This window comes from Geotrypetes seraphini, chromosome 3 (assembly GCF_902459505.1).
Source record: "Geotrypetes seraphini chromosome 3, aGeoSer1.1, whole genome shotgun sequence".
NCBI lineage: Eukaryota > Metazoa > Chordata > Amphibia > Gymnophiona > Dermophiidae > Geotrypetes > Geotrypetes seraphini.
The window spans coordinates 360196-380247 of NC_047086.1; the positions used below are offsets into that span (position 1 = coordinate 360196).

Sequence of the window (20052 nt, forward strand, 5' to 3'; positions counted from 1 at the left end):
AGATCATGAGTAATTTTCATGATATTATCTCTGATTTTTTAACTTTAGTTGATTAAATAAAAAAGTTTAATGATTTTATGGTATTTCTCTAGCACTAACGTCCCTCCCTGACGAAGAGACGAAACCTAGGTCGGGGGGACTGGGACCATAGGCTGAACGGTACAAACAGAGAAATGTTTTAACGTCACATCACATGGTTCAAGTTGGTTTGAACGAGGATTAACATTACCAACTACCACCTGGCAAAGATAAGTACATCTTCTTTTCCTATAAATTACAGGTGGTTGGGGGACTGTGAAGGCTATGATGGTCCCCTTGTGATAACACTAAAAACACAGGTTATAAGGTCTGAGCACTTCACATTTTTAATTAGGATATTATCTATGATTTATTTTCACACAATAGCTATGATTATTTAAATTATTATTGATTTTCATCACAGAGTTAAGTCATTTATTCCTCCTGATATAAGTTTATTTAGTACATTGAGGAAATAATGGCCACTTTAGGATGGACCTCAAAGTCTGGGCTTACAGAAGAACGTATTTCTTCATTAATGGCTAGTAACAGACTGTTTGGAGAAGGAGATTTAGATCAGGGCTGTACATGGGACGAAATTAAGTATTCCCATAAAGCCTTAATTAGAACCCAACTCCATTCAGCTGCCTTAGTCGAATATTGTCATTCTAAAAGAGTACCAAGAGGCTTACGCCTATTTAAAGAACCCAGATTCCAGGATAATCTTGAATATATCAAGAACTGGAACGAAACACTGACTCGATGTTCAATTGATCTCATGCTATTAACCATTGACGTGTTGGCTCCAATCATTGAAGGACAAAAAAGCACAGTTACTTACCGTAACAGGTGTTATCCAGGGACAGCAGGCAGATATTCTTAACGTATGGGTGACGTCACCGACGGAGCCCCGGTACGGACCTTTTTAACTAGAAAGTTCTAGTTGGCCGCACCGCGCATGCGCGAGTGCCTTCCCGCCCGACGGAGGAGTGCGTGGTCTCCAGTTAGGATAAGCCAGCTAAGAAGCCAACCCGGGGAGGTGGGTGGGTCGTAAGAATATCTGCCTGCTGTCCCTGGATAACACCTGTTACGGTAAGTAACTGTGCTTTATCCCAGGACAAGCAGGCAGCATATTCTTAACGTATGGGTGACCTCTAAGCTAACAGAGAGGGAGGAGGGATGGTTGGCCATTAGGAAAATAAATTTTGTAACACAGATTGACCAAAGTGCCCATCCCGTCTGGAGAAGGCATCCAGACAGTAGTGAGTAGTGAATGTGTGAACTGAAGACCAAGTGGCCGCCCTGCAGATTTCCTCAATGGGCGTGGAACGGAGGAAAGCCATAGAGGCAGCCATAGCCCTGACTTTATGGGCCGTGACAGCTCCTTCCAGTGACAGGCCGGCCCGAGCATAACAGAACGCAATACAGGCAGCAAGCCAATTGGACAGCGTTCGTTTAGATACAGGGTGACCCCGACGGTTAGGATCGAAGGTCAGAAAGAGTTGAGGAGAGGAGCGGTGAGCCCTGGTACGGTCAAGGTAGTACGCCAGGGCACGCTTACAATCCAGCGTGTGCAGAGCCTGTTCCCCAGGATGAGAATGTGGTTTTGGGAAGAAGACAGGTAACACGATGGACTGGTTGAGGTGAAAGGCTGAAACCACCTTAGGAAGGAATTTTGGATGGGTACGCAGAACCACCTTGTCGTGGTGAAAGACAGTGAACGGTGGATCGGCGACCAGTGCATGTAGCTCACTAACCCTCCTGGCAGAGGTGATGGCAATGAGGAAAAGCACCTTCCATGTGAGAAGTTTGAGCGAGGTAGTAGCAAGAGGCTCAAAGGGGGGTTTCATGAGGGCTGACAAAACCACATTGAGGTCCCAGACGACCGGGGGAGGCTGAAGAGGTGGTTTGATATTGAAGAGGCCTCTCATGAACCGGGAAACCAGAGGATGAGCCGTGAGGGGTTTTCCAAGGATAGGCTCGTGAAAAGCAGTGATAGCGCTGAGGTGGACTCTGATTGAGGTAGACTTGAGACCAGCGTCAGACAGAGAGAGCAAATAGTCCAGTACAGTCTCCACGGCCAATGAGGTGGGATTGTGATGATGCAGGAGGCACCAAGAGGAGAACCGGGTCCATTTCTGATGGTAACATTGGAGTGTGGAGGGTTTCCTGGAGGCCTCCAAAATGCGACGGACAGGCTGAGACAGGTTTCCTGGAGAGGTCAGCCCGAGAGAAACCAAGCTGTCAGGTGGAGGGAAGACAGATTGGGATGTAGCAGAGACTGACGTTGCTGCGTAAGCAGAGATGGAAATACAGGAAGAGGAATGGGCTCCCTGGAGCTGAGTTGGAGTAGGAGGGAGAACCAGTGTTGCCTGGGCCACCGAGGGGCGATGAGAATCATGGTGGCTCTGTCCTTGCGGAGTTTGAACAGGGTCCGCAACATCAGAGGAAGTGGAGGGAAGGCATAGAGGAACCGATCCGTCCAGTCGAGTAGGAATGCATCCGGGGCCAGACGATGTGGAGAGAAGAGTCTGGAGCAGAACTGGGGCAGCTGATGGTTGTGAGGAGCTGCAAAGAGGTCCACCTGCGGGGTGCCCCAGCGAGCAAAGATGGAGTGGAGAGTGGGAGGATCCAGGGTCCACTCGTGAGGCTGAAGGATGCGGCTGAGCTGGTCGGCCAGGGAGTTCTGTTCGCCCTGGATATAGACCGCTTTGAGGTAAAGATTGTGGGTTGTGGCCCAGGTCCAAATTCGGAGGGCCTCCTGACAAAGGAGACGAGATCCGGTGCCGCCTTGCTTGTTGATGTAGTACATGGCGACCTGGTTGTCCGTGCACAGGAGAAGAACCTGAGGATAGAGAAGGTGCTGGAAGGCCTTGAGAGCATAAAACATGGCTCTGAGTTCCAGGAAATTGATATGATGTTGACGCTCCTGAGGGGTCCAGAGTCCCTAGGTGCGTAAATCCCCTATGTGAGCTCCCCATGCATAGGGGGAGGCATCTGTGGTGATGATCATGGAATGAGGGGGTGGATGCAAAAGGAGGCCCCTGGAAAGATTTGAGGAGTTCAACCACCATTGAAGAGATCGCTGAAGAGACGATGTCACAGAGATGGGATGAGAAAGAGGATCCCTGGTCTGTGACCATTGGTTGGCGAGGGTCCATTGCGGTATCCTCAGATGGAGTCGCGCCAGAGGAACTACATGGACTGTCGAGGCCATGTGACCCAGAAGAATCATCATCTGGCGAGCAGGGATGGATGGTTGTAGGAGCACCTGTCGACAGAGGTGAAGTAGTGTCCGGTGCCGGTCGGCAGGAAGGAACGCTCTCATGAGGTTGGTATCGAGAAGTGCTCCGATGAACTGAAGGCGCTGCGTGGGAAGCAGATGCGACTTGGGATAATTGATCTCGAACCCCAAGAGATGGAGGAAAGAGATGGTGTGGTGAGTTGATTGCAGCACAAGTGGTGAGGTTGTTGCTTTCACCAACCAATCGTCCAAGTAGGGGAACACTTGAAGGTTGTGGGACCTGAGACAGGCCGCTACCACAATCAGGCACTTGGTGAACACCCTGGGTGATGATGCGAGACCAAAGGGTAGCACTTTGTACTGATAGTGGTGATTCAGTATCTGGAATCGGAGGTAGCGACGTGAAGCCTGATGGATTGGGATGTGAGTGTAGGCCTCCTTGAGGTCCAGGGAACATAGCCAGTCGTGTTGAGACAGAAGAGGATAAAGTGTGGCAAGGGAGAGCATCCTGAATTTTTCCTTGACCAAACACTTGTTGAGGTTCCTGAGATCGAGGATAGGACGAAGATCCCCTGTTTTCTTGGGTACCAAGAAGTAGCGGGAGTAAAATCCCTGACCTCTTTGGTCTGGTGGAACTTCTTCGATGGCATTGAGAAGGAGGAGGGATTGGACCTCCCTGAGGAGGAGAGGAGTTTGGGAGGAGTGAGAAGCAGACTCTACGGGAGGATGGTCTGGAGGAAGAGTCTGAAACCTTAGTGAGTATCCGTGACGGATGATGTTTAGAACCCACAGGTCTGATGTGATGGCCTCCCAGCGTCGTAGAAAGATGGTGAGGCGGCCCCCGATAGGTTGAGGCAGAGGCAGCGAGGGTTGGAGACTGGCTATGCCCTGGAGAAAGGAGTCAAAAGGGCTGAGGAGGCTTAGTTTGAGGGAGAGGCTTAGCTGTCTGGTGAGATTGCGAGCGAGCCTGAGAGTGTTGTTGTTGTTGTTGGCGAGGCCGACGAGATTGCTGTTGAGGAGGATTCAGTGGCCTAGCAGAAAAACGACGTTGGTAAGAAGACTGAGGTCTGTATGGTCGTGTCGGCGGAGTCTTCTTTTTAGGCTTAATGAGGGTGTCCCATCTCGTCTCATGAGCCGAAAGTTTTTGTGTGGTGGTATCTAGAGACTCCCCAAAAAGTTCATCACCAAGACAGGGCGCGTTGGCAAGGCGGTCTTGGTGGTTGACATCCAGGTCAGATACTCTCAGCCAGGCAAGGCGTCGCATGGCAATTGCCAGAGCAGAGGCACGGGAGGAGAGCTCGAAGGAGTCATAGATTGAGCGTACCATGAACTTCCTGAGCTGAAGGAGGGTGGAAATTTGTTGCTGAAACAATGGGACCTTGCGTTCAGGGATGTACTTTTGCAGAGCAGAAAGTTGTTGTACCAGATATTTCATATAAAAAGAAAAATGAAATGAGTAATTGTTGGCTCTGCTAGCCAACATGGCATTCTGGTATAGGCGCTTTCCAAATTTATCCATTGTTTTACCCTCTCTGCCAGGAGGGGTGGAGGCATAGACACTGGAACCATGAGATTTCTTGAGAGTGGATTCTACCAGGAGGCTCTCATGTGGCAACTGGGGTTTATCAAATCCCGGGATAGGGATGACCCGGTATAAACTGTCCAGTTTCTTAGGGGCACCTGGAACAGTAAGGGGGTTCTCCAAGTTTTTATAAAACGTCTCCCGCAGAATATCATGGACGGGGAGTTTGAGAAATTCCTTGGGGGGTTGGTCGAAGTCCAAGGCTTCTAGAAAGGCCTGGGACTTCTTGGAGTCGGACTCAAGTGGGATGGAAAGAGCCCCAGACATCTCCCGAAGGAATTTTGTAAATGAGGACTGCTCGGGTTTGGAGGTGGATTCAGCCATGGAGGGTTCCTCATCAGTGGAAGAGGCATCCTCCTCGGTACCGAGTGGGGATTGCTCCCATAAGTCAGGGTCCCTGATGGCCGGCTCAGCATGGCGGGTTTTAGAAAGGGACTTGCCAGATCTCATGGATACGGTGCCGGGGGATGAAGACCGGTGCCGATCTCTGTCCCGGGAGGAGTGGTGTCGATCCCGGTCCCGAGACGATCGATGTCGATCTTGGGGTCGGGATGGGTCCTCCGCCGTGCAGGTCTGTAGTGTAGGCTGTGCCGATAAGACCGGCATCGAAGTGTTCATCGGTACCGAGGGGGTGGCCACTGGCGTAGTGGTGCGAGGCTCGGGCCGGACCGGTACCGGAAGGAGTGGTGCCAGCAGGGTTGGAAGCAGTTCCTGAAGCTGGTGTTGGAGTTGTTCCTGTAATTTAGTCTGGAGGATGGCCGAGATACGGTCCTCCAATGGGGGCACCGGTACCGTTTTACTTTTCTTCGGTACCATAGGTGCCGCTCTACGCTCCGGTGATGAGGAGGCCGATGAAGAGGCACTCACCGTTATCGGAGCGGAGCGCTTACGGGACTTGCGGGACGTCGGAAGGACCGGTGTCACCGCCGTGGCTGGAGGGCGCTCGAGGGAAGTGGAAGGCTTCTTAGCCGGCTTACCTGGCGCCATCGACCCCGCAGAAGGATCAGGTGGTGTCGATGTTGACGGTGCCGATTTCGGCGGTGCCGTCGACGTCGGGGTCGGATCCATAGCAGAACCGGTGCCGGAGAGGAGATTCTGCTGAATTTGTCTATTTTTAAGTGTGCGTTTTTGAAGAGTCGCGCAGCGGGTGCAGGTGTCAGCCCGATGTTCCGGACCCAAGCACTGTAGGCACCAGTTGTGTGGGTCCGAAAGGGAAATCGGGCGTGCACACCGCTGGCACTTCTTAAAACCCGGCTGAGGGGGCATGAAGGGAAATACGGCCTCAGCGAAATCAAAGCCGGAGGCTTGTATGATGGCAACAGGCCCCGCCGGGGCCTGTTGAAAAATAAAGGAAAAAATAAAGTTTTTTTTTTTTTTGTAGATTAGAAAGAAAACAGAAAACCCGAAGGAAAAAAGCAGAAAAAATCAGAATAACGCGAGCGGGAAGGCAAAAAAGGAGTGTTCAACAGCCGTTGAATACCACATGCGTCTTCTTCGCTCCGCGGAAACGAAGAAACTGGAGACCACGCACTCCTCCGTCGGGCGGGAAGGCACTCGCGCATGCGCGGTGCGGCCAACTAGAACTTTCTAGTTAAAAAGGTCCGTACCGGGGCTCCGTCGGTGACGTCACCCATACGTTAAGAATATGCTGCCTGCTTGTCCTGGGATAACAAGATTTACAATCCAAGATGGAGTTAATTAAATCACAAAGCACTGATGACTCTTTCATCCAATTATATCAGGAACACGTAGTAACAATGGATAAATATAATAAAAAACAACGTCAACTTAAAATAAAAAAATTCCGTAGAGATGAGATGGATTTCACCAAGGGATACGTGTACCCTTGGATGAATCGTAATAGCAAAACCAAGCGACAAAGACAATTTAATAAATCTAAGAAGGTAGGATTTAACCTGTCAACAAGTGACTCATCGTCTGACAGTGAAAATAAGGGGTCTAAACAACAGTCCAATAAAGGCTCATATACTGACTTCAATACTCTATCGGAATCTTTTTTAAGACTTCCGTCGCAAGCAGGTCCCCCTCAGGAATCATACCAAATAGAAACCCGCAGCTCGAACAAGAGCAAGAAATCTCCAGTATGAAATCTAAAGGAATCTTTAATTTATCATTACGGACATTAAATAATTATGAAGAAGATCTTTTATCTAAAGGTCTGTCGTTTGTACCCAGTGTCAAATATGATGGCTTTGACACCAGATCTCATCTCCAGAGGTTCTTCAGATCATTGAAATTGAAAGTATTTTTTCAAGATAAAGACATCAACATAAACGATTCCTCTTTACCAGTTGGATTGAGATGTAAGTCAACATGGATGCCGCCTGGTCCTCAAGATCCATTAGTCACTACATTTGAACATCTTGTACTTAAGGACGTTCAGTCCCTTGAATTAAATCATAATACTAACACACGGTTGAACTTATCAGCAGAGCAGTGGAGAATAATTCAAAATTTACAAAGGGACTCTTCCATAATTATATCAAGAGCTGATAAAGGAGGTGGAATTGTCATCCAAGATTATATTGATTATCGTAATGAAGCAATGCGTCAGCTATCCGATATTACATATTATAGTCAGATATCATATGACCCTACCCTTGAGATCAAGCAGAAAATTGATGAGATCTTATATTTAGCCAAAAATGAGCAAGTTATTACGCATAAAGAATTTAAGTTTCTTACTTGTGACTTTCCCAGAGTACCCACGATCTATTTCATTCCGAAAATTCACAAAACACTGATTAAACCCCCAGGTCGGCCCATTGTTGTTGGCATTGGCTCTGTTTTAGAGCCAATGTCTCAATATATTGATAGCCATTTAAAACAATTTGTACCTCAGGCTAAATCATATATAAAGGATTCGTCCCATTTTTTACAGATTGTAGATCAAATAGCTCGGCAAATATCAATAGAGCATTTCTTTCTAGTAACAGCCGATGTTGTGGCCCTTTATACTAACGTGCCGCAACAGGCGGCTGTTACATTAGTGGAATCTTTTTTGTCAAAATTAGATATAACTGATAAAAAAAGATCTATGTTGAAAAAAATGACAACTATGGTCATTAATAACAATTACTTCAATTTTGAAAATTTGACATACCTTCAAACAAAAGGAGTAGCCATGGGAGCCACAGTGGCTCCCACATTAGCTTGTTTATACATGACACAATTTGAAGAGCTATTTGTCTATACATCTCCATTTTTTCACCAAGTTATCTGCTGGAAAAGATTTGTCGATGACGTCTTTTTTGTATGGGGAGGTAGCGTAGATGAACTGAATAAATTCTTAGAAGATATCAACCTTAAAGATCCAAATATTACATTCACTTATCAATATAACCAACATCAGATATCTTTTTTGGACATTAAGATTGATAAATATAATAAGTTTAAGTTTAAGTTTATTAGGATTTTATATACCGCCTATCAAGGTTATCTAAGCGGTTGTTACAATCAGGTACTCAAGCATTTTTCCCTCTCTGTCCCGGTGGGCTCACAATCTATCTAACGTACCTGGGGCTATGGAGGATTAAGTGACTTGCCCAGAGTCACAAGGAGCAGCGCGGGGTTTGAACCCACAACCCCAGGGTGCTGAGGCTGTAGATCCAACCACTGCGCCACACAAATTTCTACCTCCCTGTACAAAAAACCGTCAGATCGAAACTCTCTCTTACAATATGGAAGTTTCCATCCAAGAGCTTTAAGGAATGGCATTCCGGTGGGCCAATTTCTAAGGTTAAGAAGAATATGCTCAAACGAAGATGATTTTAACAAACAAGCGATGGAGCTATATGAAAAATTCAAAGACCGTGGATACCCTGGTAAAGTCATAAAAAGAGCATGGAAAAGGGCGAAAAACTGCCATCGCCCGTGGTTAATGTTACCTAATAATCGACAAAGAAATGAATCAGATACCGTTTGTGTTATGCCATTTACAGGTAGCAGTAATGCTATTAAACACATTATTTTAAAACATTGGCCAATTCTTCAAAGTCATCCTTCGCTCACCCAAAGACCTAAGTTTGCATTTTCAAGAGGGCCAAACTTAGGTGAAAAATTAAAGTATAAAAATTTAGATATGTTTACTACACAGAGAATGCCTCACCAACCATGTGGCAAATGTATAGTATGCAACCATGTCATCAATGCTGCTCAAGTGACTATTCCATTTTCAGGAGGACGCCAGTTTAAATTAAACACTGACACGACATGTGACTCCAAAGGCGTTATTTATTACATCCAGTGTCCTTGTCCTAAAATATACATAGGACAAACATCTCGCAAAATTAAAACGCGTATCATTGAACACATGAGCAGCATTCGCACTAAACGTATCACCGCCCCCTTGGTTTCTCACTGGTTGAGCGAAGCACATTCCCTTGAAGATCTTCAATACACGGTATTGATTCATGTAAAACATTTCCAAGGAGATTTATCCAGATTATTGATACAAAAGGAACAGCGTTTTATTTACAATTGGCATACCCTCATCCCTGATGGCTTGAATTCAGAAATAGAATGGCTATTAGTATAAATAATTAAGAAACTTTCTGCTTGATCTCATTTCCGGTTGAGTCCATCACATCAGTTCCGGTTTTTCTTTTATAAATCGCATATCCTGGGCTCAGGAGTTCAATTCGTCCACCACTTTGGTCCGGTCCAGTCCTAGTGAGCCAGCAATAGGTATGAAAACTTATGAGATTACACTTATAAATTCTTATCACGAAAGATCATGAGTAATTTTCATGATATTATCTCAGATTTTTTAACTTTAGTTGATTAAATAAAGAAGTTTAATGATTTTATGGTATTTCTCTAGCACTAACGTCCCTCCCTGACGAAGAGACGAAACCTAGGTCGGGGGGACTGGGACCATAGGCTGAACGGTACAAACAGAGAAATGTTTTAACGTCACATCACATGGTTCAAGTTGGTTTGAACGAGGATTAACATTACCAACTACCACCTGGCAAAGATAAGTACATCTTCTTTTCCTATAAATTACAGGTGGTTGGGGGACTGTGAAGGCTATGATGGTCCCCTTGTGATAACACTAAAAACACAGGTTATAAGGTCTGAGCACTTCACATTTTTAATTAGGATATTATCTATGATTTATTTTCACACAATAGCTGTGATTATTTAAATTATTATGGAGTTTTAGGGAGGACATATAAATGTTGAAGAGGATAGGAGAAAGAGGTGAACCTTGCGGGACTCCGCAGATTGGTGTCCAGGGGGAGGAAGAGGTACCATTCATGTTGACAATGTAGGAGCGGGAACGAAGGAATTTTGAGAACCATTCAAGGACAGTGGAGGTGATGCCAATCTCGGAAAGTTGGTAAAGTAGAATGTCGTGATGAACAACGTCGAAAGCGGCAGAGAGGTCAAATTGCAAGAGGACAGCGAACTTGTTGCGGGAGTGAAGTTGTTGGACCTTGGAGATTAGGGAGGTCAGTAGGGATTCGGTGCTGAAATTGGGACGAAAGCCATATTGGTAGGGTAAGAGGATGGAGAATTTCTCTAGGTAGGATGAGAGTTGAGTCGATATGATACCAGTGAGGTCATTAGTACAATTGTTTTCTCTTCCTACATCTGCTGAGAAGAGAGGATAACAACCACTTGTGCAGAACAGTGTAGCTACAGTCGATACCTTGGTTTTATATTGATACATACACCAGCAGCACCATAAATCTTATGGTAATTGATAATAGGAGAGCAATTCAATAATTCATCTCATAGGAGGATAGTCCAATTATGACTACCTCTTAAACTCTTACTAAATAATTTATTGAGAATAGACCCTCAGAGATGCCACCACTATACTCAAAAGTTTCATAGTATCTGGCTTTATGCATCAAGCCTTCACCGGGTCTTATTTTAAGTATAGCTAACCAATAGTTAAATCTATCATAAAGATTCATAAGATGTTTTAATACTTAGCTTTGTATTAGTGGTCAAGCTCTCAGAGACCAACAAGTTAAGTGGTGGCATCTCTGAGGGTCTATTCTCAATAAATTATTTAGTGAGAGTTTAAGAGGTAGTCATAATTGGACTATCCTCCTATGAATTGGTTTTATATTGAGCAGGGACTGAAAGTGTGCAACACTGACACACCTAGTATACTACAGAAATGTCAAGTATTAGTAGGACAGAGTTTAAAATACTTACTAGTCCATAGTGACTCTACAGCATTTCCACACTGGAAACATTACGCAGTTCTGAAATCCATTCTCGGCAAAGCCTGTCTGTTTGGGCTTTTCTTTCTGTTTGAGAGGGAAGAAAAACACAATTTGCATGAAGCTGAGAAAGTAACAGACATGATGGCAAGGATAATGTTCTAAAAGTAGCTCTCTGGAGGACTTTGCAGGATTTTAAGGCATGTAATAAAAGACTCCTCTAACACTCACTTCTTGGGATTACAGGTTTATTTAACTTGATATACTGCCTCATTACAAAAGCAATTAAAATACACACCACACACAATAAGAAAGGAACTCCTGCTCAGGGTAATCTTCCCACAACTAACGCATCCGTGTTCACTCCATACCAACCTCCAGAAGTGAACCAGGAAAGACCTGCTGAAAAAAAGCGTGCTTCTTAAAATGGATCAAGGAACGCTCCATCTGCAATTGGGTTGGAAGAGCGTTCCACAAAACCAGAGCCTGGTTAAAAAAAAAAGATATTTACAACCTTAGCTCTACATTATTTCTCTCTAATACAAAAAATTCATCTTTCTCTATCACTCAAAATTCTGGACGTTACATTTGATCCCAAATTGACCTTCAAATTGCAATTCTCCTCTATTGTTGAACGCTGTTTCTATAAATTATGTATGAACCGTTCAATATCCAGTTTTCTATACCCCCTTGTACTAAATATCTTAATTTACTCCCTAGTCATTAGCCACATTGACTACTGCAATTCCTTCTATTATGATATCCAATCCAAACATCTTCAATGCTTACAACTTATACAGAATAGATCCATAAAGCTAATTACAGGTAAGAAGAAATATGACCATGTTACTCCCCTCTTAAAATGGCTCACTGGCTTCCTGCACGTCACCATTTTACTTACAAAATCCTCTTAGTACACAAAACACGTCAAATCCATTCCCCTCCTTATTTCAACAAACTCAATTTCTTATGTGCCCTTCAGCAAAACAGTATTCCTTCCACAAGACAGATTACTTACAATTATACTAGAAACAGTGTCTGAAAATTGGAACGACGAGTGAAGAGATTACATTTGTTGTTAAAATGCAAGCAGATTGTGAAAAATTGCAAACAGACCTTAGGAAATTGGAAGACTGGGTATCCAAATGGCAGGTGAAATTTAATGTGGACAAATGCAAAGTGATGAACATTGGCAAGAATAACCCAAATCACAGTTATATGATGCTAGGATCCACCATGGAGGTTAGCGCCCAAGAAAAGGATCTGGGTGTCATTGTAGATACTGAGATCCTTGTAGACAATATGATAAAACTTTTCACCTAACATGTGGTGGTGGTGGCCAACAAAGCAAACAAAATGCTAGGAATTATTTTAAAAAGGGATGGTTAACAAGACTAAGAATGTATAGCTCTATGGTGCAACCTCACCTGGAGTATTGCGTTCAATTCTGGTCTCCGTATCTCAAGAAAGATATAGCAACACTGGAAAAGGTTCAAAGAAGAGCAAACAAGATGATAAAAGGGGATGGAACTCCTCTCATATGAGGAAAAACTAAAAAGGTTAGGTCTCTTCAGCTTGGAATACAGACGGCTGCTGGGAGATACAATTGAATTCTACAAAATCCTGAGTGGTGTAGAACGAGTACAACTGGATTGATTTTTCACTCCGTCAAAAATTACAAAGATTTTTTTTTTTTTTTTTTAATTCTTTATTTATCATTTTAAATTTTTTAACAAAATCAAAACATTTTGTACAGAAAGATTATCTAATCGTTCATAATAATAGAAGAAATTAATTTCCATAATACTAAAGATCTCTAAATCTAACAATCTCAAGTCCTCAAATATTGATCCAAGAATTTATGAGTGAACTTTAAGGAAATCCATTAATAAACCTATACAAGAAAAAGGTATCTAGTGACTGGTTAAAGGAGCTTATTCTATTTATCGAGTCCATTAGTTGTTACTATTACATTGTTGTTGTCGTTCTTCCTTCTTTCTCCAAACATTTCTGCGTCAAGAAAGCTGTAAGTTGAGCTGGTTCAAAAAACACATATTTATTATCTCGATACCTTATAATACATTTACATGGGAAGCGTAAAAAGAAAATACCACCCAGCTGTGCAACTCCTGCTTTCATCAAAAGGAATTGACGTCTACGACTCTGGGTTTCTCTACTAACATCTGGAAATATTTGAATTTTCAAGCCCAGAAATTCCTTATTTTTGTTCTTAAAGAACATTTTTAGTATCCAATCCTTATCTGGCAGCAACGCCACAGATAGTAAAAGAGTTGCTGATTTAGCCAAATCTTTATCTGATACTTCCAAAATTGCTGTCAAATCTTGTTGAAGATCTTGTGCTTCCTGTTTCTGATTCTCCGGTTGCTGATTTATTACTTTGTTAGGCAAATAATATACCCGAGTGAGAGGGGGTAATGATTCCTCAGGAATATTTAATATCTCAATAAAGTACCTTTTTATCATCTCCCTTGGGTTTATAGATGGAACTTTTGGAAAGTTCAGCAAGCGGAGGTTATTAGTCCGATAATTATTTTCCATTGTTTCCAACTTTCTTCTTATAATTTGATTATCCTTTATTATCGTAGTTTGAACTTGTTTAATCATTATTACTTCTTTTTCAATTTCTCCTACTTTTTCTTTAATAGTGGAAATTTCCTGTTTATGTTCCTCTATTGTTTGTTTTTGAATTTTTATATTCTTTTCTCCTTCTTTAATCTGTTTGGTTAGTGAGTCTCCCAGTTTAGAAACTAGGTCCCATATTGAGTCAAGAGTCACTTCAGCTGGTTTTTCATGTTTAAAGGAGATCTCATGTAAAGTTGAAAAAGGCTCACCTTGACTGCCTTCTGTCTGCAGATCCGAGTTTTCTTCTCCCTCAGATCTCCTATCCACAGGAACTTTCTCTGGGCTTAAAAAAGCCATGGAAACTTCCCCTTGCTGGCTCTCCGATGTTGCAGCCTCTTGGTCATGGAGTGCTGCTACTTCTGGCCCACTCCATTCGCGTGGGGAGCTTGCGCTCAGCGGTGGGGGAGGTGGAATCCTCTGGTCGGGGCTCAGAGTGGTGTCTAGCCCTAGGACTTCCGGTTCGGCGTCACTCCACGCCGCAGAATCCAGCGGGCGATTCCCCGAGACTCCAGGCTCCCTCTGCAGACGCTGTAGAAAGTGTTCGATGGTACCGAGAGGGGAGTGTTCAGGGCGCCGCGAGGCTGCAGCGGAGCTCTTACCCCGTCTCTTCGGCATCGAGATAAGAATAGAAAATGAAACTATTCACAGGAAAATGAACGATAGTTCCACAGCGTCTCACCAGACACAGGTACGAGTCGCCATCTTGGATCAAAAATTACAAAGATTTGATGAAGTTAAAAGGAAATACTTTTAAAACCAATAGGAGGAAATATTTTTTCACTAAGAGAATAGTTAAGCACTGGAACGCATTGCCAGAGGTTGTGGTAAGAGTGGATAGCGTAGTTGGTTTAAAGAAGAGTTTGAACAATTTCCTGGAGGAAAAGTCCATAGTATGTTATTGAGAAAGACCAGGGGCAAGCCACTGCTTGCTCTGGATCAGTAGCATAGAATGTTGCTACTCTTTGGGTTTTGGCCAGGTACTAGCGACCTGGATTGGCCACCGTGAGAACAGGCTATTGGGCTTGATGGACCATTGATCTGACCCAGTAAGGCTATTCTTATGTTCTTATGAAAAGGAGGTGATAATATCCCTGTACAAATTTCTGGTGAGACCTCATTCTGAATACTATGTACAATTTTGAAGACCACATCTTCAAAAAGATATAAAAAACATGATGAATTCAGTCCAGAGGATGGCTACTAAAGTAGTCAGTGGTCTTCATAATAAAGTATAAGGTGACATATTTCAAGATCTCAATATGTACACTTTGGAAGAAAGGCAGGGAAGATATGATAGAGATGTTTAAAGTCCTACGCAGCATAAATGCACAGGAGACAAGTCTCTTTGAATTTAAAGGAAGCTCTGGAATGAGGTATGAATGTGAAAAGTAACCTGATGAACTACTTTTTCACAGAAAGGATGGTGAATTAATGGAACAGCCTCATAGTACAGACAAAAATAGTATCTGAATTCAAGAAGCCTTGAGACAAGTACTCTAATGCAGCAAAAAGGACAGTAGATGACATAGATGGACAGACTGAATAGGCCATATCATCTTTATCTGCCTTCATTTTTCTACATTCTATATTTCTCCAGATTTACTCCAAATATCTTTGCTGTCTGTGAGTTCATAATCAAGTCGAAAATCTTTCTTATATTGGAGATATTGTTACCAACCAGGTCGATATAATATACCTATTTGACATTAGTTAATTCTTGCTTCTATTCTTTTATATGAGTTTCCTCCATATGAAAAAATAAAAATAAAAAATTTTAACTTTTGTTCTTAATCTTTCCTTTTCTATTTTTAAATGGAGTTTTTTAAATCTGAGATGTGGAGGAAAGCTGACAGTCGCCTGGGAGCAGATAGTTCGGTGTGAGGTATCCTTGGAGAATACTATTGAAACAGGATATTTAGGGAGTCCCAGTAGAGAGGTTCCAATAATGGTGAAAGAAAGCCAGGAGGGTTTAAGAGGAATGCAGAGTAAAAGACTCAAATTTTCAAAGGCTTTGCTGAAATCCAAGTAAATTACATCTAGCATATGTCCTCGATCCAGCTCTTTGGTCACCCAATCAAAAAATTCAATCAGGTTCGTTTGGCACGATTTACCTTTTGTAAAGCCATGTTGCCTCGGATCCTGTAACCCATTAGATTCAAGGAAGTACACTATCCTTTCTTTTGGCAACACTTCCATTATTTTTCCAACAACTGAAGTAAGGCTCACCGGCCTGTAGTTTCCTGCTTCATCCCTGTGACCACTTTTATGTATAGGGACCACATCCGCTCTCCTCCAATCCCCAGGAATCACTCCTGTCTCCAGAGATTTGTTGAACAAGTCTTTAATAGGACTCGCCAGAACCTCTCTGAGCTCCCTTAGTATCCTGGGATGGATCCCGTCTGGTCCCATCGCTTTGTCTACCTTCAGTTTTTCAAGTTGCTCATAAACACCCTCCTCCGTGAACAGCGCAGAATCTACTCCATTTTCTCGTGTAACTTTGCCAGACAATCTCGGTCCTTGTCCAGGATTTTCTTCTGTGAACACAGAACAGAAGTATTTGTTTAGCACATTTGCTTTCTCCTCATCACTCTCCACATATTTGTCCCCAGCATCTTTTAGCCTAGCAATTCCATTTTTTATCTTCCTCCTTTCACTAATATATCTGAAAAAATTTTTATCTCCCTTTTTTACATTTTTAGCCATTTGTTCTTCCGCCTGTGCCTTTGCCAAACGTATCTCTCTCTTGGCTTCTTTCAGTTTCACCCTGTAATCCTTTCTGCTCTCCTCTTCTTGGGTTTTTTTATATTTCATGAACGCCAACTCTTTCGCCTTTATTTTCTCAGCCACTAGGGTGGAGAACCATATCGGCTTCCTTTTTCTCTTGTTTTTATTGATTTTCTTCACATAAAGGTCCGTAGCCATTTTTATTGCTCCTTTCAGCTTAGACCACTGTCTTTCCACTTCTCTTATGTCCTCCCATCCTAACAGCTCTTTCTTCAGGTACTTTCCCATTGCATTAAAGTCCGTACGTTTGAAATCTAGGACTTTAAGTATCGTGCGGCCGCTCTCCACTTTAGCCGTTATATCAAACCAAACCGTTTGATGATCGCTACTACCCAGGTGAGCACCCACTCGAACATTAGAGATACTCTCTCCATTTGTGAGGACCAGAACCAATATCGCTTTTTCCCTTGTGGGTTCCGTCACCATTTGTCTGAGCAGAGCCTCTTGAAAGGCATCCACAATCTCCCTACTTCTTTCCGATTCCGCAGACAGAAAATTCCAGTCCGCATCCGGCAGGTTGAAATCTCCCAACAGCAGAACCTCCTCTTTCCTTCCAAACTTTTGGATATCCACAATCAGATCCTTATCAATTTGCTGCGATTGAATCGGAGGTCTGTAGACTACACCCACATAGATAGAAGTTCCATCTTCTCTTTTCAGAGCAATCCATATCGCTTCTTCCTCTCCCCAGGTCCCTTGCATTTCGGTCGCTTGGATATTGATCTTTACATAGAGAGCTACTCCTCCACCTTTATGACCATCTCTGTCCTTCCTAAAAAGATTATATCCCGGTATGTTTGCATCCCATCCATGTGATTCACTGAACCATGTCTCTGTGATAGCAACAATATCTAGATCTGCCTCTAATATCAGGGCTTGCAGATCATGAACTTTGTTGCTTAGACTGCGAGCATTTGTGGTCATCGCTTTCCAGCTATTTTTCAGCGATAATCTCCTTTTTCGTATGGATTTTTGTGTCGTTTCACTTTCCGTTGCAATACTAAGAAATGAGTTGCTGATATTGCTTATGTTGCAGCCTTTACTACTATCACATCTTTTCTTTTGCGGGGGTGGTCTCTATAATTGTCCTTCGTACATACACCACCCCCACCTTCTAGTTTAAATGCCTGGAAAAATATTGTCTAAATTTCTCTGCAAGGTTTCTTTTTCCTGCTGTAGTAATATGTAGCCCATCAGTGCAATATAGCTTCTTGTCCTTCCATGTATTTCCCCATCCTCCTATGTACCTGAAGCCTTCTTGATGACACCAGGCTCTGAGCCATCTATTAAAGTCCTCTGTGTTTTTCATTCTTTGCTCTCCTTTTCCATATGCAGGCAGTATTTCAGAAAAAGCTAAAGTCTTTACAAAAGGTTTCACGCCCTCACCAAGCTCCCGAAAAGCTTTCTGTGCTGCAAGTGTGGAGTTGTTGGCCAGGTCATTTGTTCCTAGATGGATAACAACATCAGTGTTAAAATCCTTAGTTTCTTCCTTAATTATAGTCAGTATTTGCCTGGAACTCCTGGTAGCTGAGGATCCTGGAAGACATTTCACTATTTTGGTCTCCTCGCCCTGTGTTCCAAGGTTAATGCCTCTGATGATGGAATCCCCCAACAGTAATAGTTTTCTGTTTTTGGCTTTTTTATTTGTACTTAGGGTGCGCTTGTTCTCTTGAGTTACCTTCATTGGTTCTAGTCCCACCTCCCTTCTGTTTTCCTGAGTTTCGCAGTGCACTAGTGGAGCGAAGGAATTCTGTAGAGGTAATATTAGTGAATGTGGATGTTTCTGTGTTACATGTCGCAGTCTTCCTGAGCCTACTGTGACCCATTTATTCCTGGGCTGTTTTATTCTTTGAGGTAGAGGTGGTAAGTTGGTATGATTTTGTGGAGTGATGGAAGCTGCTTTAATTGTATTCAATTCCTGTTTAAGTTTGCCGAGCTCCTCCTTAATACTGGCAAGTGAAGACAGATGGGGCAAGCCTTAAGCCTCCAAATAGTATGTCTTGGAATTAAAGCACCACAGTGATTGCATAGAATAAAGGACATCTTGATTGGTTGTGAAGTCCTGATTATATGGGTCTCTATATATGAATAGTGGTCCCTGGGGTTGGTGGGACTATAAGTCTTACCCTTATTCCTATGAAGGGAAAGTGAAAGAGGAAATAAGATTTAACAGAGGAAAGAGAAGGATTTATTTTTTTGTGTTTTTTTATATTTTTTTTTAGTAAGAAACAGGGAGGAGAAGAGAAATTAAGCAGATATAATGCTGAAAACCAGTTAAAAGAGCAGAATATGAAATGCTGAGTAACTTAGCTTTTAGAAGTTCACAGGGCAGCCTTGTTTCAGCAATGTCCCAAAGATAATGCAATTAACCTTAGAAGTAAAACAGAGCCCCTCCCTTCTCCACCTAATCAGCAGAAAACAATGGCTGAACACTAGTAAGACAGAAATATAGGCTCTATACCACCTAAAACACAGTATTTTAAACAAAAATGCAGGTTCTATCAGTGCTACCCTAAAACACAGGATTTATAACAGGATTTTCCCTACTTTAGTCACCCTGAGCCACAGGCACCAGGATTTAATTAGAGTTAACAAAGTCTTACCCTTTTTCCTATGAAGAGGAAATAAGATTTAACAGAGGAAAGAGAAGGCTTTATTTTTTTGTGTTTTTTTATATTTTTTTTTTATAAGAAACAGGGAGGAGAAGAGAAATTAAGCAGATATAATGCTGAAAACCAGTTAAAAGAGCAGAATATGAAATGCTGAGTAACTTAGCTTTTAGAAGTTCACAGGGCAGCCTTGTTTCAGCAATAGGAAATAATGGAAACTCGCTTTGATACGTTCCCATCCCCTCCGAGGCCAGAGGCGCTGCTCCCCCCACTCGCAAAGACCCCCACCCACGTGAACCTATCAAAGTTATCTAAGCGGTTTTACAATCAAGTACTCAAGCATTTTCCCTATCTGTCCCGGTGGGCTCACAATTTATCTAACGTACCTGGGGCTATGGAGGATTAAGTGACCTCGGTTTGCAAGACACGTTTTGCGAGAATGTTTTGCTCGTCTTGCAAAACACTCGCAAACCGGGTTACTCGCAAACCGAGGTTTGACTGTATTATGTAAAACCGCTTTGAATTTTGATAAGGCGGTATATCAAATTTTTAAATAAACTTGAAACCTGATAATGGGCCAGTAGGTAGAGGGGAAAGGGGATGAGAAGGAAATCCAGGCCAGACAGTGGGGTGAGAAGGAAGAGATGCTTGATCATAGAGAGAGAGAGATGCTTGACCATGGGAAGTGGGGAAGGGATTCAGGGTGCAAGCGAGAAAGGTATGGTGACTGGGGTGAGGGGACATGGATGTGGACCTGCAAGGGAGGTTGGCAGGATGCTAGAGACAGAAAGAGTGACCAAGATCAGAAACAGGATGGGAAGGGAAGAAGAGATTTTTAGCCAGTGGAGAGGAGAGAGAGATGCCAAACTATGGGGGCCAAGTAGGGGATTCAGGGTACAAGTGAGAGTGGAGGGAGTTAGAAGTAGACAGTGGAGGAGTGTGTGGCGCAGTGGTTGAAGTTACAGCCTC

At 43.1% G+C, this 20052-nt stretch overlaps 1 protein-coding gene across 5 annotated transcripts in view; it reads right to left on the reverse strand.

The window, feature by feature from the left end:
- The window catches only part of GTF3C2 (general transcription factor IIIC subunit 2), a 357778-nt gene that overhangs the window by 267411 nt on the left and 70315 nt on the right, over positions 1-20052 (reverse strand). For all 5 annotated transcript variants that reach the window (XM_033936535.1, XM_033936537.1, XM_033936536.1 and 2 more), the window contains one exon: positions 11040-11134. In XM_033936535.1, coding sequence (XP_033792426.1) covers positions 11040-11134 — 95 coding nt within the window. The remainder of the gene's footprint in view (positions 1-11039; positions 11135-20052) is intronic.